This window comes from Heteronotia binoei, chromosome 1 (assembly GCF_032191835.1).
Source record: "Heteronotia binoei isolate CCM8104 ecotype False Entrance Well chromosome 1, APGP_CSIRO_Hbin_v1, whole genome shotgun sequence".
NCBI lineage: Eukaryota > Metazoa > Chordata > Lepidosauria > Squamata > Gekkonidae > Heteronotia > Heteronotia binoei.
In genome coordinates, this window is record NC_083223.1 from 110,733,595 (window position 1) to 110,759,953 (window position 26,359).

The 26,359-nt window shown below is 41.1% G+C and overlaps 2 protein-coding genes across 2 annotated transcripts in view; both read right to left on the bottom strand.

Moving 5' to 3' along the window:
- LOC132570393 (golgin subfamily A member 6-like protein 22) overlaps positions 1 to 2,283 on the bottom strand; it is a 162,680-nt gene extending 160,397 nt beyond the window's left edge. The window contains exon 1 of the mRNA XM_060237008.1: positions 2,229 to 2,283. Coding sequence (XP_060092991.1) covers positions 2,229 to 2,283 — 55 coding nt within the window. The remainder of the gene's footprint in view (positions 1 to 2,228) is intronic.
- Positions 2,284 to 16,781: 14,498 nt separating this feature from the next.
- TRDN (triadin) overlaps positions 16,782 to 26,359 on the bottom strand; it is a 143,295-nt gene continuing 133,717 nt past the window's right edge. The window contains exon 15 of the mRNA XM_060237137.1: positions 16,782 to 16,964. Within this exon, the coding sequence (XP_060093120.1) occupies positions 16,864 to 16,964 (101 nt within the window). The 3' untranslated portion in view covers positions 16,782 to 16,863. The remainder of the gene's footprint in view (positions 16,965 to 26,359) is intronic.

Genomic DNA, 26,359 nt, shown 5'->3' on the forward strand with positions numbered 1-26,359 from the left:
ATACATTCAGGATATTGAGCCCTCAATCGTTTTGGAGGGCCTTTCACCTCTTATACCACATATGCACTGTAGTTAATTCAAATCAGATAATTTATCTTTAGAACATAAGAAGAGCCCTGCCAGATCAGATCAAGTGTCTGTCTAGTCTAGCATCCTTTCTTCTTTAGATGATCACAGAAGGCCTGCAAAGAGAGTACTGATGACAAAGAACTTTTTATTGTTGCTCCCAATATGCCAATCAAAGCAATATCACGCCAAGTAAACCCTCGTAAGAGGTAGCATTGATCTTCCTTCCTCTTGGATGAGAAGATGGAACAGAGGATAACTTTTTAAAGCCATCTAACCTAATAGTCATGATTACATCTTGGGACAACCTTATTGCCAGTACTTTGTTCTGACTGAAGCTCCACTTAGGCCAGGATCCAGCAACAGAACTTGAAAGTAATGTGGTATTCATGCTGGAATAGATACAAATGGTATTATAAACTAAGTTCCTTTCCAGTAAGCTGCAGTGCCTACTGATAGTTCTATGCAGTTACTAAAAACTGCACTAGGGGGATAATTTGTATCCACTCACACAGCTCTGAAGATTTAAGGATATTTTTATTTTTGAAAGCAGATGTGACAATTTCATTCAATTAACTCCCCCCATTGAAGAGCCCCAGTTTGCCCCAACACTGTTTTGGGTGCTCAGTGAGTTGCAGAGGGATGGGGAAGTGGGAAAGTTATACTCCATGACCAGGTGTCATTGGTACAAACTAATAATACTGGTCTAGCATACTGGGGTCTGTGAAGATTGAAACAGCACAATATTATTCTGAATAATCTCTGTAAGTGCTAAGTATATCTCAACAGGGCATAAGAGGCATGTAGCTTTTCTATGGCTGCTTTACACCCAATTCAGGCCACTCACTAGTGGAGGTTGCAGTCTCATGCAGACTTACTTGGAATTAAGCTCCTTATTTGAAAATAGCAAGGCATTTCCCAAAGAAAACATGCAGAAATCATACAAAGAAAAATAATTCCTTGTAGATATGTCTGGAGCTTGTTTTCTAGCATAGGTACCTAGTAGTGTGCTATCTATGCATTCTGTTTGTGTTGTCCTTTGGATTCTTATGTTCGAGGGACTGAGAGTTATTGTCAAATGCTCCTATGGATTGTGCTGTTACTTCCAAGCCCAAATCATGAAATAATGTACGGGTGTACAGTATAATTTTTCATGTTTTCAAAAATCTTTACCAAAGTTCATGTGCATAAAAACTATATTGAAATTATGGAGATACTTAAGGCAACTGCATGCCTTTTATCATACATCTTTAATGCTTGGAAATAGCAATTTTGAATTTCCAGTATATCATTCTGCATACCCATTTTAACATGTGAGTCCAGTAGCATTTTAGAGAACAACAAGATTTTCAGGGTACAAGCCAAACTATCAAATATAGCCATATTTGTTAGTTTGCATTTAATCCAAACATTATATCAGTTACTTACATTTACAAAGGTATGTAGAATGCTATATCATTTGTTTGAATGATCTATAACTTGCTAGCATACAATAACACAGAGATTTATATAAAATAAATATTGTATATATGTAAAAGCTTTCTAAATTCTGTGTTAGTCAAAGCACTAAGCATACGGGCTGCTGCTCACAATACAATAGTTTCATGTTCTACAAAAATTTGTATCATTCAGTTTTTGTTATTTCATTTTGTTTATATTCTCCAAGCCTCCACAAATTGATTGATGGACTGACAACATGGAAGTCTTCATTCTTTTCTCTATAGTACAGATCCTTCCTTACAAGACAGGCAATTTAATTCTAGGTAGCTGAAATAGGATATGGTTTTAGCTTTTGCGGCGGAAACAAACACTGATTCAAGAACACAATATCCTACATAAATGTTCCATTTGCTTTGGCCAAATTCTTCATTTTCAGAGATGATGAATGGTCCATAAACTGCACCTTGAGAAGGGAAGTTAGCCTTCCTACAACAGTATTTTTGGTACTGTGGTGTATGTCCCTTTAAGAGGGTTATATATATATAAGTAAAGATAGGAAGTAGGGAGTGAACCTTGCAGCTGTAGGACGTGATTTATGTGGTGTGTGTTTACAATAAGACTGACTTGGAGATATAATAAAACAGACTTGAAGACTGACGTGGAGGCTTTATTTAAGGTACATAACAAATTGGCACCGTTTTTGCCTCTGAATCCACCGGTACCTTTTTTGCAAAGTCCAGGTGAGCCTCCAATTATTTTTACCTCATGGATCCGCATGTTTGACAACTACCTGCTTGCAATTAGTTACACTGCAGTGTCTGAAGAGCGGAAGCTTACATTGCTTATTCACTCCTTAGGAGTAGAAGGACAGCGTATTTTTTATACACTCCCTCTTGTTGATGATAAATATGAGACGGCTCATACTGAATTAAAGGAATTTTTTGTGCCCAAGGTTAATGTGGTTGCTAATCGTTATAAATTTTGTCAGTGCGAACAGAAACTGGGGAAGTCAATGTTACAATACATTGCAGCTTTGAGAGACTTAATTGGCCCCTGTGAGTTTGGAGTGCTGGCTGACGAGATGATCAGAGACCAGCTGGTTGAAAAGACAGCTATACCTTGCATAAGGGAGCGGCTACTTTTAGAACCAGAACTTTCTTTGGATAAAGCTGTAGCAATAGCAACCCAAACTGAAGCAACTTTGAATGAAACAAAGAAGATAAGTTTGGGTACTAGAGATGGAATAAAAGAAGTGGAACTGTTGCAGAAAGTGCCAAGACAAAGTTAAGACTCTGTAAAAGAGCTGAAGGAACAGGTTGGAAAGCCAGGAAACCAGAGACACAGAATGCCAATAAAGACATGTTTTCATTGTGACTCTATACAACACCTGGCAAATGACCCTAAATGCCCTGCAAAAGGAGTACAGTGTAGTCATTGCAAAAAATTTGGACATTTTGTTAAGGCTTGTTATAACCGCCAGGATAATCATCAGGTGCATGCTATCCAAGTACCTGATGTAAATGCTTTGAATGTGAATGGGAGTAGAATTGTCTCTGAGGCAAAACGAATTATGTGTACTGTTAAAATAACTGTTAGTCCCTTGGGGGAGAGTCATGCAATTGAGTTGATGTTAGACACAGGGTAGTAAGAAAGACAGACGGTAATATACGTCTTTGTATAGATCTGAGAGAACCTAACAAGGCTGTGGTGATTGATAGTGATCCATTGCCACATATAGAAGAAGTGTTCTCTGAACTGGCAGGAGCTAAGATGTTTTCCACCTTGGATTTGCAGAGTGCATACCATCAAGTCATGTTGTATAGAGATTTTACAGCATTTATTACTCATTATGAATTGTTTAGATTTAAACGTGTCCCATATGGATTGGCTTCAGTCCCTCGGCTTTCCAAAAGATGATGTCTTTAATACTTAAGGGACAGAATGGAGTGCAGTGCTTTTTAGATGATATTATTGTATTTGGAAAGACCCCGGAAGAACATGAGAAAAATTTACAGTCAGAATTAAGGCGTATTAGTTCAGCCGGGCTGGAACTTAATATGGAGAAATGTAAATTTAGGCAAGTAGAACTTCCTTTTTTGGGACATAGTGTTTCAGCAGAGAGGTTGAAACCTGATTTAGATCATGTTGAAGCAATTATGCAGGCACCACCTCCAACTGATCTATAAAAGTTGCGTTCTTTTTTGGAGTCAACTTCATGGTATGCAAAGTTTATCCCTAATTATGCTTCAGTTACTGAGCCATTGAGAGAGCTGTTGCATGGAAGTACAACCTTGGTATGGTCATCTATGGCTCTGGCTAGTTTTGAGACTGTAAAAGGCTAGTTTTGAGACTGAGAAGACAATACTGACTTTGATAGACCAAAGGTCTGATTCAGTATAAGGCAGCTTCATTTGATTATTTATAGCCCGGCTTTGGCATTCTTGATCCATCTCTGCCTATAATTGTAACAACTCATGCTTCTGACTATGATCTGGGAGCTGTGTTGACTCAGGTCCACAAAGGCAAGATAGAAAAGACAGTTGCGTTTGCATCAAGAACATTGACTGAAAGAAAGTATGCTGTAGTCAAAAAAGAGATTCTTACATGTGTTTGGGCCACAGAAAAGTGGAGAACTTATCTGTGGGGTCATCAGTTTAAGTTACACACTGACCATAGCCCCCTGATAACACTGTTGACATCAAAAGGATTGGGAAGGGCAGGAATCAAATCGCTAGGTGCTCAGCACGACTGCTTTGTTTTGGTTATGAGATGGAATATAAGCCAGAAGCAGCAAATGTAACAACTGATTGTTTGTCACGGCTTCCCTTGCCATCCTCAGGTGTATTGCGAGAAGAGGATGTAGAAGTAGCTGCACTGCTCTCAGGCATCCCAGTTGCAGTCACACAGGAGAAATTTCAAGCTGCATGCTTGGTATGGCCAATTCAGCAGAAACTAAGGGGATTTTTGATGAAGAAATGGCCTAGTAAGGAAAAAGGAATGGAGTTAGAACTGTTACCTTATTTCAGAGTATGTGATGAACTCTCATTACAAAATGGCTGCATTTTATGAGGTACACATCAGTTGCTTGTCCCAGAGGAATTGCGATCTACATTGTAGCTCTTGCTCATGATACATCAGGGAATTGTACGTACAAAACAATGATTGCGTGATTTGTATTGGTGGTCTGGAATGGATTCACAAGTGGAGGCAGCCATTAAGGCGTGTGTCACCTGCCAGTCACATGATAAGACAGCGGTTACACATCCCACACCATTACAGCCAGTTGCATTCCCCCATTCTGCTTGGGAAAAAGTTGCTATTGATATTGTGGGACCTTTTGATACTGCCCCTATTGAATGTCGCTGTGCTATTGCACTAATAGATTATTTTAGTAAGTGGCCAGAGATAGCATTTACATCACAAGCTACATCAGCTGCTGTGATTAAGTTTTGGGCAGTAGTTTTCAGTAGGGAAGGAGATCCTAAGGAGCTGATTTCTGATAATGGCACTCAATTTACTTCTGTGGAATTTGAAACATTCCTTGTGGAGTGAAATATTATAGGAGGTCATTGGTGTATTATCCACAAGCTAATGGAGAGATTGAACGATTTAATAGAAGTTTGAAAGAAAGCTTGCAAACAGCTAAATTAAAAGGAAAGGCATCAGTTATCTTTACTACCGATTTTTTACAAGTATATAGGGCAACAAGGCATGCCACAACACAAAGATCCCCAACAGAACTGTTGCATGGGAGGGAGATGCGTACTAAGTTAAATGTTATTGGGATTTTAAAGGCAAGGACTGATGTAGTTTTACATTCAAAACTGAGGAAAAGAGTTGAGCAGGAGTAAGAAAAATATAGGGCTTATACAGATAGACATAGAGCTGCTAAGGATGTTAAATTTGAGTGTGGTTCTTTTGTCAGAGGAAGGAGACCGGGAATTTTATGAAAGGGGGAATGTCGGTTCACTCCACCTTTCGAGGTTATTGAGAGGAGAGGACCATATGCCTATAAATTAGCAGATGGTCGAGTATGGAATGCGTCTCATTTGGTATCTGCACATTCTAGTGGAAGGAGTTTTGAATTAGATGATTCTCCTTTGTTACCAGGGACTCAAAATGAGGCTGAGCCTGTTTGTGAGGGGACTAATCCAAGGGATCAGCCGGAACTCTTGGATATACCTCAAGAGACACTAGTATCACAACCATTACCATCTCAAGAGGCACCACCACAGAGAGGACAAGAAGAACAAGATGACCATCTGTTTGGATGAAAGACTATGTTATGAATTGACAAAGGGAGAGATTTGGTGTATGTCCCCTTAAGAGGGTTATATATATATAAGTAAAGATAGGAAGTAGGGAATGAATCTTGCAGCTGTAGGATGTGATTTATGTGGTGTGTGTTTACAATAAGACTGACTTGGAGATACAATAAAACAGACTTGAAGACTGACGTGGAGGCTTTATTTAAGGTACATAACAGGTACTTATAAATTCAATCCTATAACTATTTAAAGGTTAGAATGTCCAACTAGAATCTCTTTAAAAGGAAAATCCACCAAGAGTTTGGATTTAAGTGTTTAACATCATTCTTCTAGTGAGAAGTAGTTTGTTTCAGATTCCATCTCCACACATGGATAAATAAAAACTCTTTTTTCTATATCTGATGTTCTTTATCTCCTATTTTTTCTGGCTGCATGGCTAAAATTGCCTAAACCATGTGGGCAGCTTCTTCACACAAACAGGATTCTATATGATCAGGTCAGGCACCCACCTAGTTAGCATTCTCAATGGCAAGCACAAAATCAGAATAATATAAACAATTACATATGAAAACCTTATTTCATACAAATGATCCCAGAGAGGACACCAGCACCATGTGTTCTTGGTCACATGATGACCAAGGTAAATTAGGTCAAACGGTATGGCTATAATGCAATAGATTCTCCTTAGGTGAATATACCATCTTAATCTGCTTTAGATATTTTCTGGCACCTCCGAAGCTTCATTTCTGGACATGTGAAATCTGAACCTGGTCATGCAGATGGGTTTATTAACTGGTTTCCACTTCTCAACAGAAGATGTTGCCAGAAATGGAGGTGAATGTTTCTCACCACTGAAAATTCTACACAAGTTCAGCTATGCACTGGAAGCTTATACTTTGCAGGCTTACTGCCAGATTTTCATTAGGCAGAAAACAGCAGTGTATAGATTGTCACGAAAAAGATAAACTCTTTCTTGCGACAAGTGTTTTCTAGCCAATTATTTCTGCACAAGAGTACATCATGATCATGGAACTATGGGTTATGTCATTGGGTTTTCTGGAGTGTGGACTGCTGATTTTAATTAAATTGGATTTAATACTGAATTACCACATATGATAGACAATTTTCCAGTGACAAGAGATATTCCATGTTCCTTCCTGCATTCAGAGAAGAACAACTAGCTAGTGTGAATGCATCCATGGAAAATGTAAATATTTGCTTCTGTTTCAGAATCAGATTGGAATGATATATGTATTTTAAACCTGGGCTGTCATGGAAAATGGAAGTGTCATATAAAATTCTCCACTCCCTTCCCATAATGCTTAGACAGACACATTTTCTTTCTGTACACTGTATCATTAGTGGCCACTGGGGAAAATTACATAGGAAAGTCTGAATAAACATTATGGAAGGGAGAGAAAACTCATTTGATGCAGGGTTGCCATTTGGGGTAATGGCCAGTGTCATGTGTCACTGCACTCTCAGGCTGCCCTTTGGATTTAATGGATGATTACTTTTCTGAAATAATGTGTATGAACAGTGCTAAGATTTTGATGAAAAAAACGATCAGCTATCTCTGCTTTATTTATTTTGTTGCTGTTCTTTTAGCCTACAGGTTTACATTCCAGTTAAGCTAATTGTTTTATTAATGTTTACACTGAAAGAAACAATTGTCCTTCTATATTTTAAATCATTATTTAGAAGGGGAGGAGGAGGGGGAGATTGGATTTATACCCCATCCTTTGCTCAGAGTGGTTTACAATCTCCTTCCCTTCCCCACAACAGACACCTTATGAGGTAGAAGGGACTGAGAAAGCACAAGCTGCCGTGGGGCTGTGACTTGCCCTGAATCTTTCCTGTGACAAGCAAAAACCAGTTTTCAGAGGATCTTGCTTGCTATGGGAAAGAAGTGGGGCAAATTGTAGCCCTGTGGCAGCTTGTGCGAAATCAGACATTGGTGCCGGGGGAAAGGGATCCGAGACCGGAACAAGCCTAGTGAGAAATTGATCTGAATGTCCAGGAAGGTTAAAATACACACACACACCATTTTTTAATGTGATGGTTTCTAATAACTGTAGAAAGTATAAGAGTCCAGTAGCACCTTGAAGACTAACAAGAATTGTAGCAGCATATGAATTTTCATGAGACACTGCTCATCCTTTAGACTTATGTCCATTTATTCTTTGCATCCTCCTGGACCAAATTGACACATAAGTTTCCTGTCTCATTACCAATGATGATATCTCCACGCCTACTACCCCTCTGCAAATCATATGTAATCCAATAAAGTCTGTTGCCATTTGGCTTCTGAAATCATCTTTATAAAGTTTATATCTCTGGTACCTTGTATTACATTTTATGGCACACGTGGTCTGACCCAACAAAGTGACATTTATGTCAGATCTGGCCCTTGTAACAAATGAGTTCAATACCTCTGGCTTAGTAGGCTAATCTTTGCCCAGAACCTTTAATAATGCTATGGCATGTTCCTCAGTCTTGAGAATTATTTAGTGCTTCATAATTCCAGAGTAGGATTGCATAAACTATCTATATTGCCTAGATTTCTTTATAAAATTTAGACACTACTGGACCAATACGTAACATTTATTTATGGCAGAATCCTTAAGCAACTCATTTTTTTCCTTCTTAATTTGAATGCATTCAATTGACTCCTGGGAACTGACTTCTGTGTGTGTGTGAAAAAATATGGTTTCTGCACTTTTCTATATCGAGTTTAGATTCAGCTGCATGTACAAACCTGGAGGTTTGCAGGCACCGTCTAAGAGTTCTCCTGGAATTACTCAGGTTCAGCCACCGCTCCAGTTTGGTCAGATCTCACTCTTTGGACCAAACAGTGGAGGAGAGGTAAAGAATCCAGGCTTCACACCCTCATCTGACTTCACAAGAACTTCAGAACTATGCGGTCCGTTGGGTCAAACTTTGGGATTTGGGCAGCCCTTGGGATTTACACAATCTTATCCTTCTGGACACACGACATCATTCATGGCTGCTGCCAAGCCAACCAGCTCATCAGCTGCCGGATTCAGCTTTAAACTGCCTACAAATCCTGGGACTTCTCAAGCTTCTTCAAAGTTTGGAAATACATCTGGAGAAAAATCAGGCAGTGTTTTTATGGGACAAGATATTAGCTTTAAAACTCCTGAGAATACAGCGTTCAAGCAAGTTTTTGGCTTTGGTTCAGGACCAGAGAAAATGCAAAGCCAAACCATCCTAAATTCATTCACGTTTTCCATTCCAGGTGAGAGCAGGTCTGGAAGACTTGCCCCCTTTGGCATTCCCCAGGAAACCAGCAGCTCAAGCTCTACTACACATTTCAGCTTTTCAAAAGCAGTAAGCAACAGTACGACTCTGTCCTCTTCCTTCCCTGCTACTTTATCAAGCAAAACCAACGAGGATGATAAAAAAGGGCCTATAAACCCCTTTACGAATCCTAGTAGAAGATTTGCTGCTCTTTCTCACTTGTCTGGTGGGTCAAGCAGACCACAGCGTGAAGAATTTGTAACTCCAAGTGAGCCTGTCGAGAAGGGGACAAAAAGAAAGGAAGAGCACGATCATTCCCCAAGGAGACAAGATTATGATACTGCATACAAGCCAGGGCTTCAGTCAAGGAGTGACTATTCTTCCAATAAGTGTCTGGAGAGGCTGAATTGGCCTCAAATAGGGGACTTCTTCGATGTAACATTGCAAAAAAGCAAAAAAGACAACGGGCGTCATAAGAAAAAGTCCAGAAAAGGCAACGGGTGTTCTGAGAAAGAGTCCAAAATGGAGAGGGTCTCCCTAGAGTTTGGAGAGCTGGAACAGAGGAGTGCAGCAGGGGGAAGCCAGTCGGGTTTGGAATTAGATAGAAAGTGGATGACAATAAGGCGGAAAGAGGAAGAGGAAAAGGCAAAGCAGAAGAAAAAGGCTTCTGTCTCAAATCCCTTGCGTGAAAAGCAGAACAGCTGGAGCACAGAGACCCTTGGGGGTTTGCCATTGAGTGAACTAAAAGCCTTCATGTGCAGAAATATTCCTGATTATTTTTTCAATAACAAAAAACGTCTTGTGAATTACTTCAAGATGTTTGTTAAAATCCACGATATTGTTATTGACAGGAAGAAAAAGCAGACAATTGTTCATTGTTTGGACCATGCATCTGCTGCTTTGGCTAAAGCAAAAGCCAAAGAGCTACATGAAGATGTATTGACATTTTGGTACATGAAGCTATCAAGGTCCGGAGAGCTGAAACAGGGGACTACAGCAGGGGGAAGGCAGTCTGGTTTGGCATTGGAAAGAAAGTGGAGGAGAATAAGGCAGAGAGAGGAAGCGAAAAAGACAAAGCAGAAGGGAAAGGCTTCTGTCTCAAATCCCTCGCGTCAAAAGCGGAACAGCGGGAGCACAGAGAGCCTTGAGGATCTGCCATCGAGTGAACTAAAAGCCTTCCAGTGCAAAAATATTCCCGATTATTATCTAAATAACAGAAGTCTTCTTGAGAATTACTTCAAGTCATTTGCTAAAATCTACCGTGTTGTTATAAACAGGAAACAAAAGCGGGCAATTGTTCATTGTTTGGGCCACGTGAGTTTTTAATGGAAAATTAAAATAGAAAATTTGTATCTGAAGCTGAATAGAGTGTAGCTCCACGACCGCTGTCTGTTTTAATGATGTATAGTTATAACAAATGTTTGATTTTAATTATATATTATGAAATGTTAATTTTAAAGTGTAATTTTATATTTTTATGTTAGTTTTATATATGTTGTAAGCCGCCCTGAGCCACTCGGTGGGAAGGGCGGGATATAAATCCCAGATAAATAAATAATAAAAAAATGTACAAAATGTGGGCCTTATAAACCATTTCTGCAGCTTAAAGCAACAATTAGTGCAAATGACTGCATACATCAACTACTGTATAAAATGTAGATGGACAGTTAAATAATGATTTAAAATAGTTTGAGAAGTAGCACAAATAATGTGTTACTCATATTTCCACAAACTAGATATTCAAAGCTGAACTTCAACCATAATTTGGTCTTGTCATTGTGTATTTATCATTCTAAAAAATGACACATTCAGTTCTTTATTAATGTGGTTTTACAGATAAGTTATGTAGGTTCCTCCATCATATGTTGTAAGAAAACAATCTTTCGAATGTCAGGACTGAAATGTATGTAGTCAGCTAATGGACTTGGTTTCTTAATTAGGCTCATCAGAGGAACAGGAAACCATTTTAATTAATGCGTAGAAAGCCTGCATCCAGTGAGTCAAGAGTGAGAACAAACCCTTTTCCACTGATTTTTAGATAAGTCAAAGATCGTACTACTACTTTTCGAGTATATAATCAACAAAGGAAACTACTTAGCGGTGTTGCATTTAACACAGTAGTGTGCTCCTCAGAATCTCACTCCTGCTCACTTGACTTCTTTCCCATTGTCCTAAGAAGAACAAAGGATGTTACCTCACATTTAAAAAATTGGTCTCTAGCAGGCATCTCACCTCATACCTTTCCCACACCCCTGGAAAAAATCGCATGTGAAGCATGACTAGAGCGGTTGACACCTCTAAACTTTCCCACTCTCTTTGGCAAATAGGAAGGTTGTTTTCTATCTGTGTCAATGGAATGCAAGCCTTTATTGGTCAAGGATAATGGTATAAGGTCTTAGAGGGGTTGTGTTCCCCTCCTGGTTTGCAGATGCCATATAACATGACTCCCTGTCTATCAATATCACAGGTTGAAATTCCTTTCTACTCATCATGAGCAGGAAGAGAGTTCTTAGAAGGGTCACGTAATTCTCCCTTTCCAGTAACATGATCATGTCATTTTCCACTAGCAGAGGGTATGCCTAAGATATGACTTCCGCTGAAGGGGACAGGCAGGGTCGGCCCTAGACTATCTGCTGCCCTAAGCAAAGCTAACTTCTGGCGCCCTGCCCCCATAACCAATTTTCAAAACCAGAAGAATTGCAGGGAAAATGAAAGCCACAAAACTTGAAATTGCTCCCTGACCTGGATAGCCCAGGCCTAAAACAAAAGAACACATAAGAGAAGCCATGTTGGATCAGGCCAATGGCCCATCCAGTCCAACACTCTGTATCACACAGTGGCCAATACACACACACAAACACTGTGGCTAATAGCCACTGATGGACCTCTGCTCCATACAGATTATAGCTATATGTCAAACTGAACTCTGCAGAGAGGGAGAATGAATCTATTAGAGCTCTGAGGAGAAACAGGCAAGTCCATTTGGTCTCGTTTTGCATCATGTGGTTTTGTTAACTTTGGGAAAGACTAAAAGCAAAACGCAGCCTGATCCTGTGACACTCCCCACTCCCTCCACTTGCTTTCTGGGCATGCATTCTCAGTCTGAACATTCCCACAGTCCCAGGGCTTCAAACATAGTTTTATTTTGCAGAACCAGAGCTTCCCAGGTGGGAGTACCACATGCAAAAACCACAGACCCCTACTGTCACAGGGTATCCTTTCAAAGGAAAGGCACCACATCAAGACACAGACCTGCCTCTGCCTTTAGGGCTCAAATGGGCCTTTGGCCTTTTGCCCCCATGTCCTGGACTGGGCCTGGCTCCTACACTTATTTCAACAGTGTGCAACTTGTGCCCAGCTGTAGATTCGTGCCCTCTGTTTGAAACTGTTTTAGTAATTTATATATATATATATATATATATATATATATATATATATATATATATATATAATTGGTTTTGCTCCAGTCATGGTGCCAGCAAAGAGCAGAGCCTAGCTGCTCCAGGACAAGGATATGTCCCTCACTAGGAATTGGGGGGAGGGGGAATGGAGTACAACATGAACCTGTGGTTTTTGGCACTTACTTTGTGGTTCTGTTAATAGGTGAAGTGTGAAAAGGATTCCAAGTGTCAGTGACACTAAAATATTGCTCCCCCCATCCCGTTCACTTTAGGATGCCTGGGCTGGAGCTGCCACCAGGCCAGTTCTCTGCAGGCTTGTCAGGAGACGAAGCATCAAATGCAGCCTGCTTTTTAGTGGTAAATCAAAGTAGTAGAGAAAGGGGGAAAGGAAGACCTGTGGTAAGACAGCAGACAAGGGTGCCGGGCCAGGAGCAGAGGGAACCTGTGTGGGCTTTGTGGAAGCATACTGGCGCTTTCCTCTTTCTGACCTGGGAAGCATGTTCAGAGCCCCTCACCATATCCCTGGTCTGGCCCAGCAGTGAGCACCGGAGCTTCGGGCCTTGGAGGCTTCCTTTCTTCAGCAGCAGGCGGAGCAGTTCCTAAACTGGTGAGGGAGGGGGGAAGCCTTGCAGGTTAGGGATGCTTTCCCAGGCAGGCACTGAGGATGCCCCTGTCCGTGGGCACCCACCGGCTGCTTCATCCTCTATTCTTGACCTGGGCTTTGGCATCGAGACTGGCCTCCACAAGAGCCCGCCTCCCCACCTGGCTACTCTTTGAGGTCAGCCAGAAGGAGCTGGAGAGCTGGGGCAAGACGCTGAGCTGGAGCAGGTATCTCCGAGATGAAAGGAGTGATTGGCACACCTTTCACCAGCTCTAAGCCTCCTGGCAGCAGAGGAGCCGGCACAGTGTGGGGCCCCGAACAGGGCAAGTGAAGAGCTGCTCAGTTGCTCCGCACACAGGCTGAGTGGGAGGGCTGTGGCAGCCTTGCTGGCGTCCTCTCTGGTAGCAGGAGGAAAAGCAAGCTGGGGAAAAAGTGACCAGATCTGGCCTCACGATACCAGGATCTGCTGCTGCAGTACGCAGCTCAGGAGACGTGATGGCCAGTTTGGCACCCCTGGAGTGTCAGCATCCTAGGCAATTGCCTAAATTGCGTAGTGGCAGGGCCGGCCTTGGGGACAGGGCATGTGGCACTTTGATCTAAGCATCATTTTCAAAATGAGGAACTCCCTTTATTCTTCTCTTCATTTTTTTCTGCCTTGCTGGATTACCTTAATGAATGACTGCAATCTAAATGCTGTGTTTTTTTCTGTGTTGCCTCCCCTTTCCAATAACATTTGGGATGATTTCAAGGGAACCAGACAGAACTGGCTACATGTGCGCAAGATGATACCATAGTTCATACCACAATGATGAGGTGATTCAAATTCCTATTATCCAAGTGTGCCTGTAGATCAATGCAAATGCAATTGTGCCAAGACATAAACAGTAGCATCAAACATTTTAATAGGTGTTAACTACCGTCTACATTCTGAAAAAACATTTCCCCTATATTTATGCTTACCCAATTTTGAACAGCCAACTATTTTTTCCATTCTTGACTTACAGAAAGTGTGTTGTGCCTGCTGAGAAGTTGCCAAGCTGCTCAATAGTATCCCAGCATTTTATAAAGCTTAGGAATACAGCCGCTGTGTAGGCTGCAAGATGAAACTCCATAACACCGAACAGAATTTACTGGTTTCACAGATGTTACATAATAATTAAAGAATGGAAAGAAAGGGAAAAGAAGAACTGTAGGCAGAGAGTAAGCTGAAGAGAGGAAAGAGATAACAGAGTATTGTGTTCAATTCTGGACTCTACAAGAAGATTACTGGCATCTAAATTAGAAGAACTAAGGAGATTCTGAAAGAACTGCATATGTTGGCATCAGGTTAAAGAGAGATTAAGGGGCTATGTAATGGTCATTTTCACTTACTGAATATAAACAGATTTTTAAAATCCGCTGAGAACTTGATTTAAGCACAAAAGCTTCAGATTCCAGTAAAGCATTAGGAAACATTTCAAAGCTGAAATAATGGTTTAGAAATGGTATAAGTTTAGGGATGGGCACGATCCAAAAAAATGAACCATGGTTCAAGTATAAACTGGCTAGGTTAGTAGTACATTTTGAACCAATTCATTTGGTGATGTCATTCTTGAAGCCAAAAACGAACCACCTTTTTTCCATAGAGGGTCAGTGGTTCATTTTTATGGTTCATTCTCCAGACAGCCTGGCTCCAGTTCAATCAATTTCTAAGCAATACTGGGGGTGGATTTGTGGAGAGCTCTAGAAACACCCAAAGCAGTTGTCCATAGTTTGATCCACAGCTCTGGGAGCCAGTAACAAAGCTCCTATTCTGCTCTATGGGAGCAGATTATATACCAGTATAACTCCACACCCTGACTCAGCTGCTTTCACTTTGCAACATGAAGAGAGAAGAGCTAGCTGTTTTGAGAGCAGAAGAATTGTTTGCTAATTGGCTGATTATGGGGAGACTTTGAGGGACTCCTTTTCCCTATACTAAGGAGGACATTTTTTTAAATACCACTCCTGACTGGGAAAATGTTCCTTGTTGTGGTTTCAAGGATTGAACCTTAAACTAGAGCTGAGCTTCCTTGGGGACACCTGCTTTGGAGGGCTATAAATTGGACATCCCAAATCCAGTCTTCACCAAATTTGGAGAGCGGGTAGAGGAGAAACTGTTGAGGACTCCCTGTGACATTTCTGACTCATGAGGGGGCTGTTCTACCACCTCCTGAACCAAATGAACCATAAACTGGTTTGGGAAAGTGGTGGTTCATGTAAGTTGATGGTTCTTGGTTGGTGCAATCAAACAAATTATAAACTAACACAAATCACAATTTTCCTGGTCATGCCCATCCCCATAGGTTACCTTAAGAAGTCATAGCACCTTTCATGGGGACTTTTAAAAAAACAAAACACCTTGGCCAAGAATCTAATAGAAATTCTTTAAGCCAGAGGTGCCTTTTAAGGAGGGTAGGATTGAATTGGTTCCCGTTACATTTCAAACTAAGTGTGATTTTTACTGAGGTATACTTATAGCTCTGGCCAAATTATTGATTTCTAGTGAACAACTATTGTTGGAATCAGTTAAATGGGTCTCTGTGATAAGCTAAATGCCCTTTGCTTTGAACAGAGTGCCATAGTGCATTGAAAATATTGTGATAAATATCAGGAAATATAAACAGAAATATAACAGTTACTCTTAAAATGCATTGATTTTTTGCAAATATATATATAATATAGGCAAAAGTGTGTCTTTAACTTCCTAAGGAATAGATCACAGTCCCATCTTAAAATATCTTTTTCTTTGATCAATAAAATCTGAAATGATTCGTCCGCTGGAACAACAGGATATTCTGTTTTAGGACAGGAACTACACTATGCAGTTACTCCAGCTCAAACCTACCGATTTCAGTTGACTTAGCCTGGAGTAACTCTGGATTGGACTGCACTGCAGGTGACACACACAAGAAATTCCATATATGCCAGAAGGGCAACAGATCTCAGTAGTCTTGACCATCCAAGACCTCATACTGAACAATCTGAGAAGGGTTTCTCATGATGTCTTGAAATGTTTGCAGGGGATGCTGTAACATATCTCTTAGGTCACAGGCTGATTCACTAGTTGTGGAAAGTGCAATCACAGCCAACTTATGGCTACTCCATGGGATTTTCAATGCAAGAGATGAACAGAGATGGTTTGTCATTGCCAGCTTCTGCATAGCAACCCCAGGCTTCCTGGATAGTCTTCCATCCATGTATTAACCAGGACCAACCCAGACTGTCTTCTGAGATGTGACAAAATTGGGCTAGCCTTGGCTATCCAGATCAGGGTTCTCCTAAAATATTGTCACTTCAAACAACCACCACAACTGTCTACTTTTAGTTATAATGATATTTAGCCATGTTTAAGAGGTTTTACTGTGTCTTTATGTATTGTTTACATTTGTGTATATATGCATTGATTTTGCTTTTATTTTAAACTGCTGTATGACTGAGAAATACCATAATCGGACCTGAGAAATACTATAAACAGACAAACAAAATGTACTATAGTGCGTTATGAAGTAATGGCTATGATTTATTTCCAGAACCCATGTGTTTAACAGAACATCAGTTCACAGATACCGTTCACATCTATAGATACATATGAAGCAGCTAATGATGCCTACTCATGCAAATGCAACACAACACGCTCCAGACTCCTAATATGCACCATCCAATCCACAAAATGGACCTGGACTCCAAGAGCCAAGATAGACAACTTCCTATGATATGACTTTAATCTTGTTTGATACAGTAAACAGAAAGTTATAACGTTGACTTCTGTACAGGCAGGGCTTAGAAGTATCCCCATAGGAATCTATCAGTGAATCTTTGAAGAAGGAAAATTGAACTTGCCTTCAGCAGCTGGCATGGCAGGTGTCATTCCTGGAGCCTGTGGTAAGAAGAGGTGAGGAGCTGGTCCTGCAGAGAAGACGGAAATAAAAGGGCATTCATAATTAATTGAACAGTTCTTTTCTAAACTGCAATGGCATCTTAGCATAAACTTTTATTTTTAACAGTCCCTTGGGGAGACTGAGCTTGCTTCTGAATTGTTAAGGGATATTAGTAAGTAGTGTACCAAGCAGACATCATTGAAGAAGAAGCTGGCACAAGCGAAAATGGTGATATTTAAAAGGGAGCTATGCAATTACTGTACATAAAAAAGGTTTTTTTTAAAAAAAAGAACACAAAGGAATTGATAGATTATTTGCCATTCTGTTTGTTTTTCTTCATAATTTAAAATCTCAAAGGATCAGTATAATGAAAAACTTACACACTCATGATCCTGATGATTTGAAAGAATGCACATGTATTTTTTATCGTTTTAATATAAAGGACTAGTCTAGTTAGCCAATGTCCACTTGGCAATGAAGAAAAAAAGCTGACTAATACCTTGCTGTGAGCTATAATTCTATTTCTATCTAGAAAAGTAGATTTGGAAGCTATGGTGGTTTAATGAGCTGCTATGTCATATACAATTTTTTTTGCTTATTTATTGAAACCTTTATATCCTGCCTTTCCTTTTGGTTCAAAGCAGTTTACAAAAATACTTAAAATTTTACAAAGCAGTTTACAAAAATATCCCCTGCTAAAATCAAAGATAAAATCTCCAAATTCCACTCTTAAAAGATGCCTTAAAAGATGTGTTCTCCTAAGAACAGCTTGTTATGTTACTCAGAAAGATGAAATAACAATAAATTGTGCTTGCTTTTTGCACACTTCTGCTATAATGTGTAATGAGGAACTGTATGCATTCCCATACATGCCCTTATATCACAGATTTCTCCCATCATATGTTCCACCAGAGAAGTGAAAGCAGAGGAAATACAACTCAGTCAGTGCAAGAGTAAATATGATACAATAAGTTTACAATCAGAATCCCTGCCACCCACTGGTTTTTAAATGTTTATGTCACATTTTCAGGGTGCAGGCAGGCAGGAGTCCAAAGCCAGTCCAAGGTCAAAGTCCAGGAAGTCAAGCAGGGGCCAAGTCACCAATGCAGAATCACAAAGAGGAATCGGAAGTCAATGTCCAAAAGTCAAAAAGTCAGGGTGCCAAGGAAATCAAGCAGGTCAGGATCAGGAAGGCGTGCGGATGCAAGCCAGAGAATAGACTTGTTGCTTCCACAAGGTTACCAGGTCCTGGGTGGGAGCTATATGAGAGTCTCAATCAGCCTGCTTCCTGGGTGGCAGTGACTCTGCTAGAACTCAGGGCTGAGAGATCTGAAGCATCGGCATGCCTCATGTCTTCGCTCTGAAAGTTCTTTCCGGAGCGTGCTTCAAACTCTTGAGATGGGAGGAGGACAACTTGATCGTCAACAGCTGACACTGGTGCCTGAAGAGTGATTGATGGGCCAGCTGCTGTTTGTTCAGCTGAGGAACTGGCTGGCAGCTCTTCCAGGTCTGTTAACCCTTCCAGCTCCTCCTCGTCAGGGCTCATGACACTTTATCCCTGAGATCATGGGACCTGGAGGTCTCCTGTAATTAAGACAGATCTCCAGTCTACACAGATATGTTCCCTGGAGGAAATGGATGCTTTAGTGGGTGGAGTCTATGGCACTATACCCCATTGAGGTTCTCCCCAGGTTCTATCTCTAAATCTGCAGAAGTTTTCTGATCTGGAGTTGGCAATCACAACAACTGGTGAAGGAGGAACAAAGTTGGTGAGGGAACAGTGCCAGGAAAGTGGGGTTTGGCTGTTTCCCATGCTATTTTGATTATTCAGAAGCTCTTTTGGCCCACAGGGAAAAGAAACAGAAATTTGTAAGTATCCTGAATATGTATTCCAAATATATTTGTTTATATTCTGTTGTTCCTTCAAGGAGCTCAGGAAGTTTATATTGTTCTCTCCTTCATTTTTTCATTACAAAAACTCTGCCAGTAGGTTAGGCTGAGAGAAGGTGACTGGCCCACAGGTAATACAATGAGCTTTGTCACTGAGTGGAGGTTTAAACCTGCATCTTCCTTCCAGCCTAGCGCCTAATTAAAATTTTGTTCTGATATAAACTTCAAGACATATATTTAATTACAACATAGTTTTTTGTCCTCCCCCCCCCTTTAGAAAATAGGTGTGCAGGGGAGCTTATATTTGAACTGGAATTATGTCCTGAGTATACATACTGAATTTTATTCTGATATCTTACTGTTCAATAGAGTTATCACACTGCAAACAATTCTGAATTCTGAACACATCAATTAATCCAAAGGCCTCACTCTACATAGTCAAAATAAAACCATGAAAATTCAAGTATGTCTTTGCATAAACTAGAAACATGAGACCTATACAAAGCTAATACTATTCTATAGTTATTCCACTTTAGTAAGAAGCAAGTGTAATAATAAATAAAGCTGGTGGGAAAGTTATATTATACATATTATACATACTTAACAAGTTATATTAACATATTCACTATATTTATAAGAGGAATCTAGAAAGGGTAATTTCTGAAACTTTTCACATATAATAATGATGTGGAAGACAGTTATAAGAAACTGTCTATGATTTCTCCCACTACAAGATGATCTTGAAAAGTTAACACAAATATTATCAAATTTTGTCACCCTGCCTAATTTATTTATTTAATATCCTGCCCTCCCCGCCGAAGCAGGCTCAGGGCGGCTCACAGTATAAAACCATGACAAACAATTAAAACCATACATATTATAAAATTATACATTTAATAATTAAAACAGTCAAAATAATTTGGTGCTAGTCTCTTTGATGTCATATAATTTCAATTTCAATGGCGACAGTATTTCTTCAATTTCCCTACGATACAGGCTCAGCGTCAGTTGAAAGCCAACTGGAAGAGAGCAGTCTTACAGGCCTTGTGGAACTGGACAAGGTCCCGCAAGGCCCTCACTTCCTCGGGTAGTTGATGCCACCAGTGGCTGGTTGCAGTCAAGAAGGCCCTCTCTCTAGTGGTCTTTAATTTGGCCTCCTTCAGTCCAGGGCTTGCTAGTAGATTTTGAGATCCAGATCTAAGTACCCTCTGGGGAACCTGTGGGGAGAGATGCTCCCTAAGGTAGGCAGGTCCTAGACCATACAGGGCTTTAACAGTAATAACCAGCACCTTATAGCGAATCCAGTATACTATTGGCAGCCAGTGCAGTTCCTGCAGTCCCGGCTGTATGCGCTCCCACCTGGGAAGCCCCAATAGCAGCCTGGTCGCTGCGTTTTGCACTAGCTGTAGTTTCTGGGTTCGATACAGGGGCAGCCCCAAGTAGAGGGCATTACAGTAGTCCAACATTGAGGACACCATTGCATGGATCACCGTTGCTAGGTCGCCATGTTCAAGGAAGGGGACCAACTGCTTTGCCCGCCTAAGATGGAAAAAAGTAGATTTAGCAGTGGCTGCTATCTGGGCCTCCATTGTCAAGGCTGGCTTCAGCAGCACCCCCAAGCTTCTGACCTTGTGCGCCATTGTCAGTGGCGCACCATCAAATGCTGGTAAGGAGATTTCCCTGCCTGGACCACTGTGACTCAGGCAAAGGACCTCTGTTTGCACATAATGTATGCACATAAACATTAGAACTGGACTGGTGGTGCTAGAAAGTGTCATCAAGTTGCTTAGGTGATCCCATAGAATTTTGAAGGCAAGAAATATTCAGAGGTGATTTGCCATTGCTTGCCTTTGCATTGCAACCTTGGAGTTCTTTAGTGGCCTCCCATCGAAATACCAACCTGGGCAGACCCTGCTTAGCTTTCAAGATCTGACAAGATCAGATTAGCATGGGCCATCCAGGTCAGGGTGAGAACAGCCCATGTTAATAAGAACATTTGTTCTGTATCCCCCCAACAATTTCATTAGTGGAACTTACTTCCAGAGGGTTATGGAAAGCAAATGGGGAGTTCAAAGCAATGGTGTGCATATGTAATACATTCATTCAGGCCTCGGATTCAGCAGGAGCTCACAGGAGCACAGCTCCTGAACCTTTCTGAGGGTTCCCCCTCCTCCTCCCCACCTTGTCCATTGAATAGTAGGTGCAGCTAAATAACAATCTCTGGATGAGCTCCACCACCTTTTTTTTTCCTACAAAGAAAAATTTTCTACATTACTGATATCACTAGCCATCTTGCCAGAGTTCATAATTACTTGGTTCAGAACACATGCAGAAATTTTAATGGTAAGTCCTCACTCTCTGTGAAACTGTAGTTGATTGCCGTAGAATCTGTGAACAGACCATCTGACAAAGCTAATTTTATTTAATGAGTATTGTCTCTGCTCATTTTTTATATCCTGTATTCATAGTTCTAATACTGTTGTTCCCAGATGTTTCAGAAGGAGAAGGCAGCTAAATTTCCCATTGTAGTATCTGAATATTATGATAAAGCTCAGGCACATGACACCATCAATCCACATGCTTCAGCCTTAGAAGTCAGAAGATAACCTTCACAAACAGATTTCCACCCAAAAAAGTTGCCAAGAAGATTCGTAATTACTGAGCTAATTTTAAAATAACTCAAGGGAATTTTGCACATCTCTAGATAAAACACAACTAAATTTCTTAATACCTGACAGATCCTGACATACTGTAAACTGAAAGGAAGCTGATCATGTGCTCACCTTCTAGTTTGCTTTGTGTTTGGCAATCAAAAGAGGACCAAGGAGACATTAAGTAGACTACATGCAAATGCAAACCAAGTACAAGACAGACTAGAGGTGGCAAGTGAGAACGTCTGTTTTCTACATTTTATTAATTAAAAATAAAGATTTGAGCTACAGTTAAAAATGTTGAGCAAAAAATGTTCTTAATGTTCTATTACTACTTTGTCCATTGCCATCTGGGAGAATGTGACAAATTATGCAATTAGAACTAATTGCATTTTGTGAAGGATGATAATGAATGTTGAGTATGCCAGTTATTAAAATAAAATGGCTGATCATTAAATTGCCCTATAGATTTCCTTAGGAACTGGCTGCCACATGGGGCCATGATACATCACCTTCAGATGCCATATGGCCTGAATGTAAAAAAACAATGAAAAATGTGAAAAACTTGACTAAAAAGCTTGACTTTACCCTCAGGTAATCTGATTTTAAAATCTTATCTTTCTGTATGTTATTAAATATCATTCTCTTTGCTTTCATGAGGTAGCACAAAATAGCACAGCCAAATTAATATTTCATCCTCCCTTTTGATTAAATATGTTAAAGGGGATATCCTTACGTAAATTGCCCACAGGTTCAAAGCATTGGTTTTAAATAATCTGGCAACTGCAGCAAAAAGTAGGCTACAGGATCTGTCAGCAGAGCTCTTATCATTACTGTCCATGCACTAGATGGCTTTTTTAATAATAATACCATACTGCAAATAAGAAAAGGCCGATGTGTTTCAGTAATCCTGCTGTTGATAAGATTATAGTCATTCTGATGGTTACCAGACATGAGTGGTGCTTTATTATACTTTGTAACAGGCAACTGTGTGGCAAACATGCCTATTTAGAGTCTTGATAACAGTCAGCCAGATGAATACATTTGGAAGTACATGTAAGTGCTGTTTAAAAGTATATTACAAAGTGAATGATATAAGACACTGTCAGAGACCCAAGCCTGGGTCGCCCTGGGTCACCACCACCCCAGCCCTGTTGAGTCCTCAAGGTAAAATGCACACAAATAAATCAGACCCTTGTAAAATATATATAAAGATTTATTAAACTGTTTGCATATATGCAATGTTAGATTTAAGTGCTATTGTTTTTGCATAGTTTCATACAAAGAAAAAAATAATAAAAAGGGTTTTTAAAAGGATATATCTATGCCGTACAGACTCTATAGCTTAGCAATAAAGAAATTAAAAAGTCAGCTTTCTATCTAAAATATTTAGTACTTTCTTGCAGAATAAGAGTCCAAGCCGTAGCTTAAAGCATTCTATACACTGCTGTCCATCATGATGTAGCATAACATATTCAAGCATGGCACAAGCATAAAGTTAGCATAGCTTCCATTTGGTCTATACCAGGGGTGGCCAAAATGTGGCTTGAGAGCCTTATGCGGCTATTTCACATATATTATGTGGCTCTCAAAGCCCCCACAGCCCCATTGGCTGACTTGGAGAAGGCATTTCTCTTTTTAAATCACTTTGCCAAGCCAGCCAGCAGCTTGGAGAATTTAAAGTTGCTTTCTTTCCACCTCCACCTCCCCCATCTATTAGCCTTCCTTCCTTTCCTTCCTTCCTTGCCACTCTCAAACATCTGATGTTCATGTCTTGCAGCTCTCAAACATTAGATGTTTATTCTATGTGGCTTTTACATTAAGCTAGTTTGGCCACCCCTGGTCTATATCCTTATTATAGATTTTTGCCCTCTGGCATCAGATGGTCCTTTGGATCCAATCAGGAATCCCTTTTGATTTTATTTTTTTTATTTACATTATATTTATATCCCGCCCATTCTGTACAGGCTCAAGGCAGCTAACAGCATAAAACAGACTAAACAAAAACAATATTAAAACAATAAAACAATTAGATAAATGACAATGGTGCTACTTCAGGCGGATCATGTAATATTTTCTTTCTCACGCGCACAGATCCTAGGCAGTTAGTAATAAAAGTGCTATGGATCCAGATGTGGTGGCAGCCCTCTCTCATTAGATGTTATATGCCATCCGAAACAGTTCATTCTTGCAGGCCCTGCAGAACTGCGATAAATCCTGCAGGGCCCTGATGGCTTCTGGAAGGGTGTTCCAAAGTATTGGGGCCGCAACCGAGAAGGCTCTTGCTCTGGTGGAGTTGAGCCTAGCCTCCTTTAGCCCAGGGACAGCCAGAAGATTTTGAGAGCCTGATTGCAGTGCTCTCTGGGGAACATGTGGGGCAAGGCGGTCCTGCAGATAGGTAGGTCCTAGGCCATATAGGGCTTTGAAGGTTAATACCAGGACCTTGAAATGGATTCGGTACGCGACAGGCAGCCAGTGCAGTGCTCTCAGCACAGGCTGAATGTGCTTCTGACAAGGAAGCCCCATTAGTAGCCTGGCTGCAGCATTCTGCACCAGCTGCAGCTTCCAAATCTGAGTCAGGGGCAGCCCCATGTAGAGAAGCTTTACAGTAATCGATTCTTGAGGTGACCGAGGCATGGATCACCATTGCTAAGTCACTGCGCTCAAGGTAGGACACCAACTGCCATGTTCGCCGAAGGTGAAAAAAAGCAACTCTGGCAGTGGCTGCTACTTGGGCCTCCATAGTTAAGGAGGACTCCAGATGCCCTCCCAAACTCTTAACCCTCATTCTGGCATCAATTGCGCCCCATTGAAAGCTGGTAGAGGAATCACTCTTCTCAGGTCACTGCGACTTAGATAGAGAACCTCCATCTTTGTTGGATTCAGTTTTAGCTGGTTCAGTCTGAGCCATGATACCACGGCTTGCAGCGCCAGGTCCAAATTCTTCGGGGTGCAGCCAGACTGGTCACCCATCAATAGATACAGCTGACATTGATGCATACTGATGACAACCCAGCCCATACCTCCTGACCATCTGGATAAGGGGGCACATATAGATATTAAACAACATTGGAGAAAGAACTGCCCCCTGGGGCACCCCACAAATAAGTGGGTGTCTCTGGGACAGCATTTCCCCAATCGCCACCCTTTGTCCCTGACCTTGGAGGAAAGAGGAGAGCCACTGTAAGGCAGACCCCTGTATCCCCACATCGGCAAGACGACTAGACAGAAGCTGGTGGTCGACTGTAACAAATGCAGCCGACAGGTCTAATAGGAGCAGTACTGCCAAGTCGCCCTGATCCAGATGTCTCATGAGGTCATCCATGAGGGCAACCAGCACCGTCTCTGTCCTGTGGCCTGGGCAGAAGCTGGACTGGAACGGGTCCAGTATGGAAGTGTCCTCCAGGAAACCCTGTAACTGTGTTGCCACCGCCCTCTCTATAATCTTACCGAAAAAGGGCAGGTTTGACACTAGCCGATAGCTGGCCAAATTGGTTGGGTCTAAAGATGGTTTCTTCAAGAGAGGGCAGATCACAGCCTCTTTAAGAGGCTCTTTGAGGGATCTGTTACAATAGATTGAAGTGGATCACATAACATCCAGCAAGCTTTTATCAGCCAAGATGGGCATGGATCCAAAACACAAGTTGTAGGGTGCACAGAAATGAGAATCCTGTCAACTTCCTCCAGACTGAGTGGGTCAATGTGATCCAGAAATGGACCTGAAGATGTGCTCAGAGTGTCAAGTTCACTTACTGTTTCAAATGTGGCAGGGAGGTTGTGATGGAGTGATGAGACCTTATCTGCGAAAAAACTTGCAAAAGCCTCGCAGCCAATTTCCTATATGTATCCCGAAGAGCTTTGTGCTCAATTAACTGACATCTTCTGCTTGTCCCTAGCCCAAAGGATATCTGGCTAGCCTCAATTAGGGCCAGGACTTTTGGTGGAACAAGCTCCCAGTTGAGATCAGGGCCTTGCAGGATTTGCTACAATTCCGCAGGGCCTGCAAGAAGGAGCTGTTCTGCCAGGCTTTAGCTGAAGCAGCGGGCATCCAAATTTTTCCATTCTTTGCCTCCCCTACCGGTAACCCTGGTCTTGTGGGCAGTGGCCAATGCCTATCAGCACCACTTCGAGGGGTTCCATCAGAGCATTGCCACAACGGCAATGTCTCATATTGGTTCTCTATTATGAGCCTGTTTGTGGGGCGGGTGGGATATAAATTGAAGAAAATAAATAAATATGACATATACAGTGAAAATGAACATTTTTAAAGGCCAGGTTTTTTGGGAGCAAAATGATACTGGGGGTAATTTTTCATGGCATGTTTTCTAGAAGGACTGGAGACAGGAATAGATGACAAAGTAAAGAGAATTGTAGAGTAGACGGGAAATATTTCAGGACTCATAACAAGAGAAATTTAATATGACAAAAGGATGCCATACATGTTCTTCAGGATAGATCCAGGTGGGCAGTCATGTTGGTCTGAAATAGTAGAACAATGTTTGAGTTCAGCGGCACCTTTAAGACCACCATAATTTTATTCAAATATGAGCTTTCATGTGCACCCACTCTTTCTTCAGGACTCCTTTCTCTTTGTCTCCAGTGTACTTGAGTGTTCTTTGCTGGCAACAGAGCCTTAAGAAGTAGTATACTTCATCATGATGCTCTTCCAGAATCAGAAGGAGCCTGTGCATAGTACTCAAAGAATATATCCCTTGATTGTGCAATCTGCTTTTTACAGAAGCTTATTAAGGACAGTGAACCCAAAGAAACAAAAAGAATACAACGATGGGATTCATTTTCAGGAATGAGTAATAAGCTATGAAAGCAAGGGAGGCAGGAGCACAATTTAGGAAGCAGAGGGAGGAGGATCGTACAGTTTACA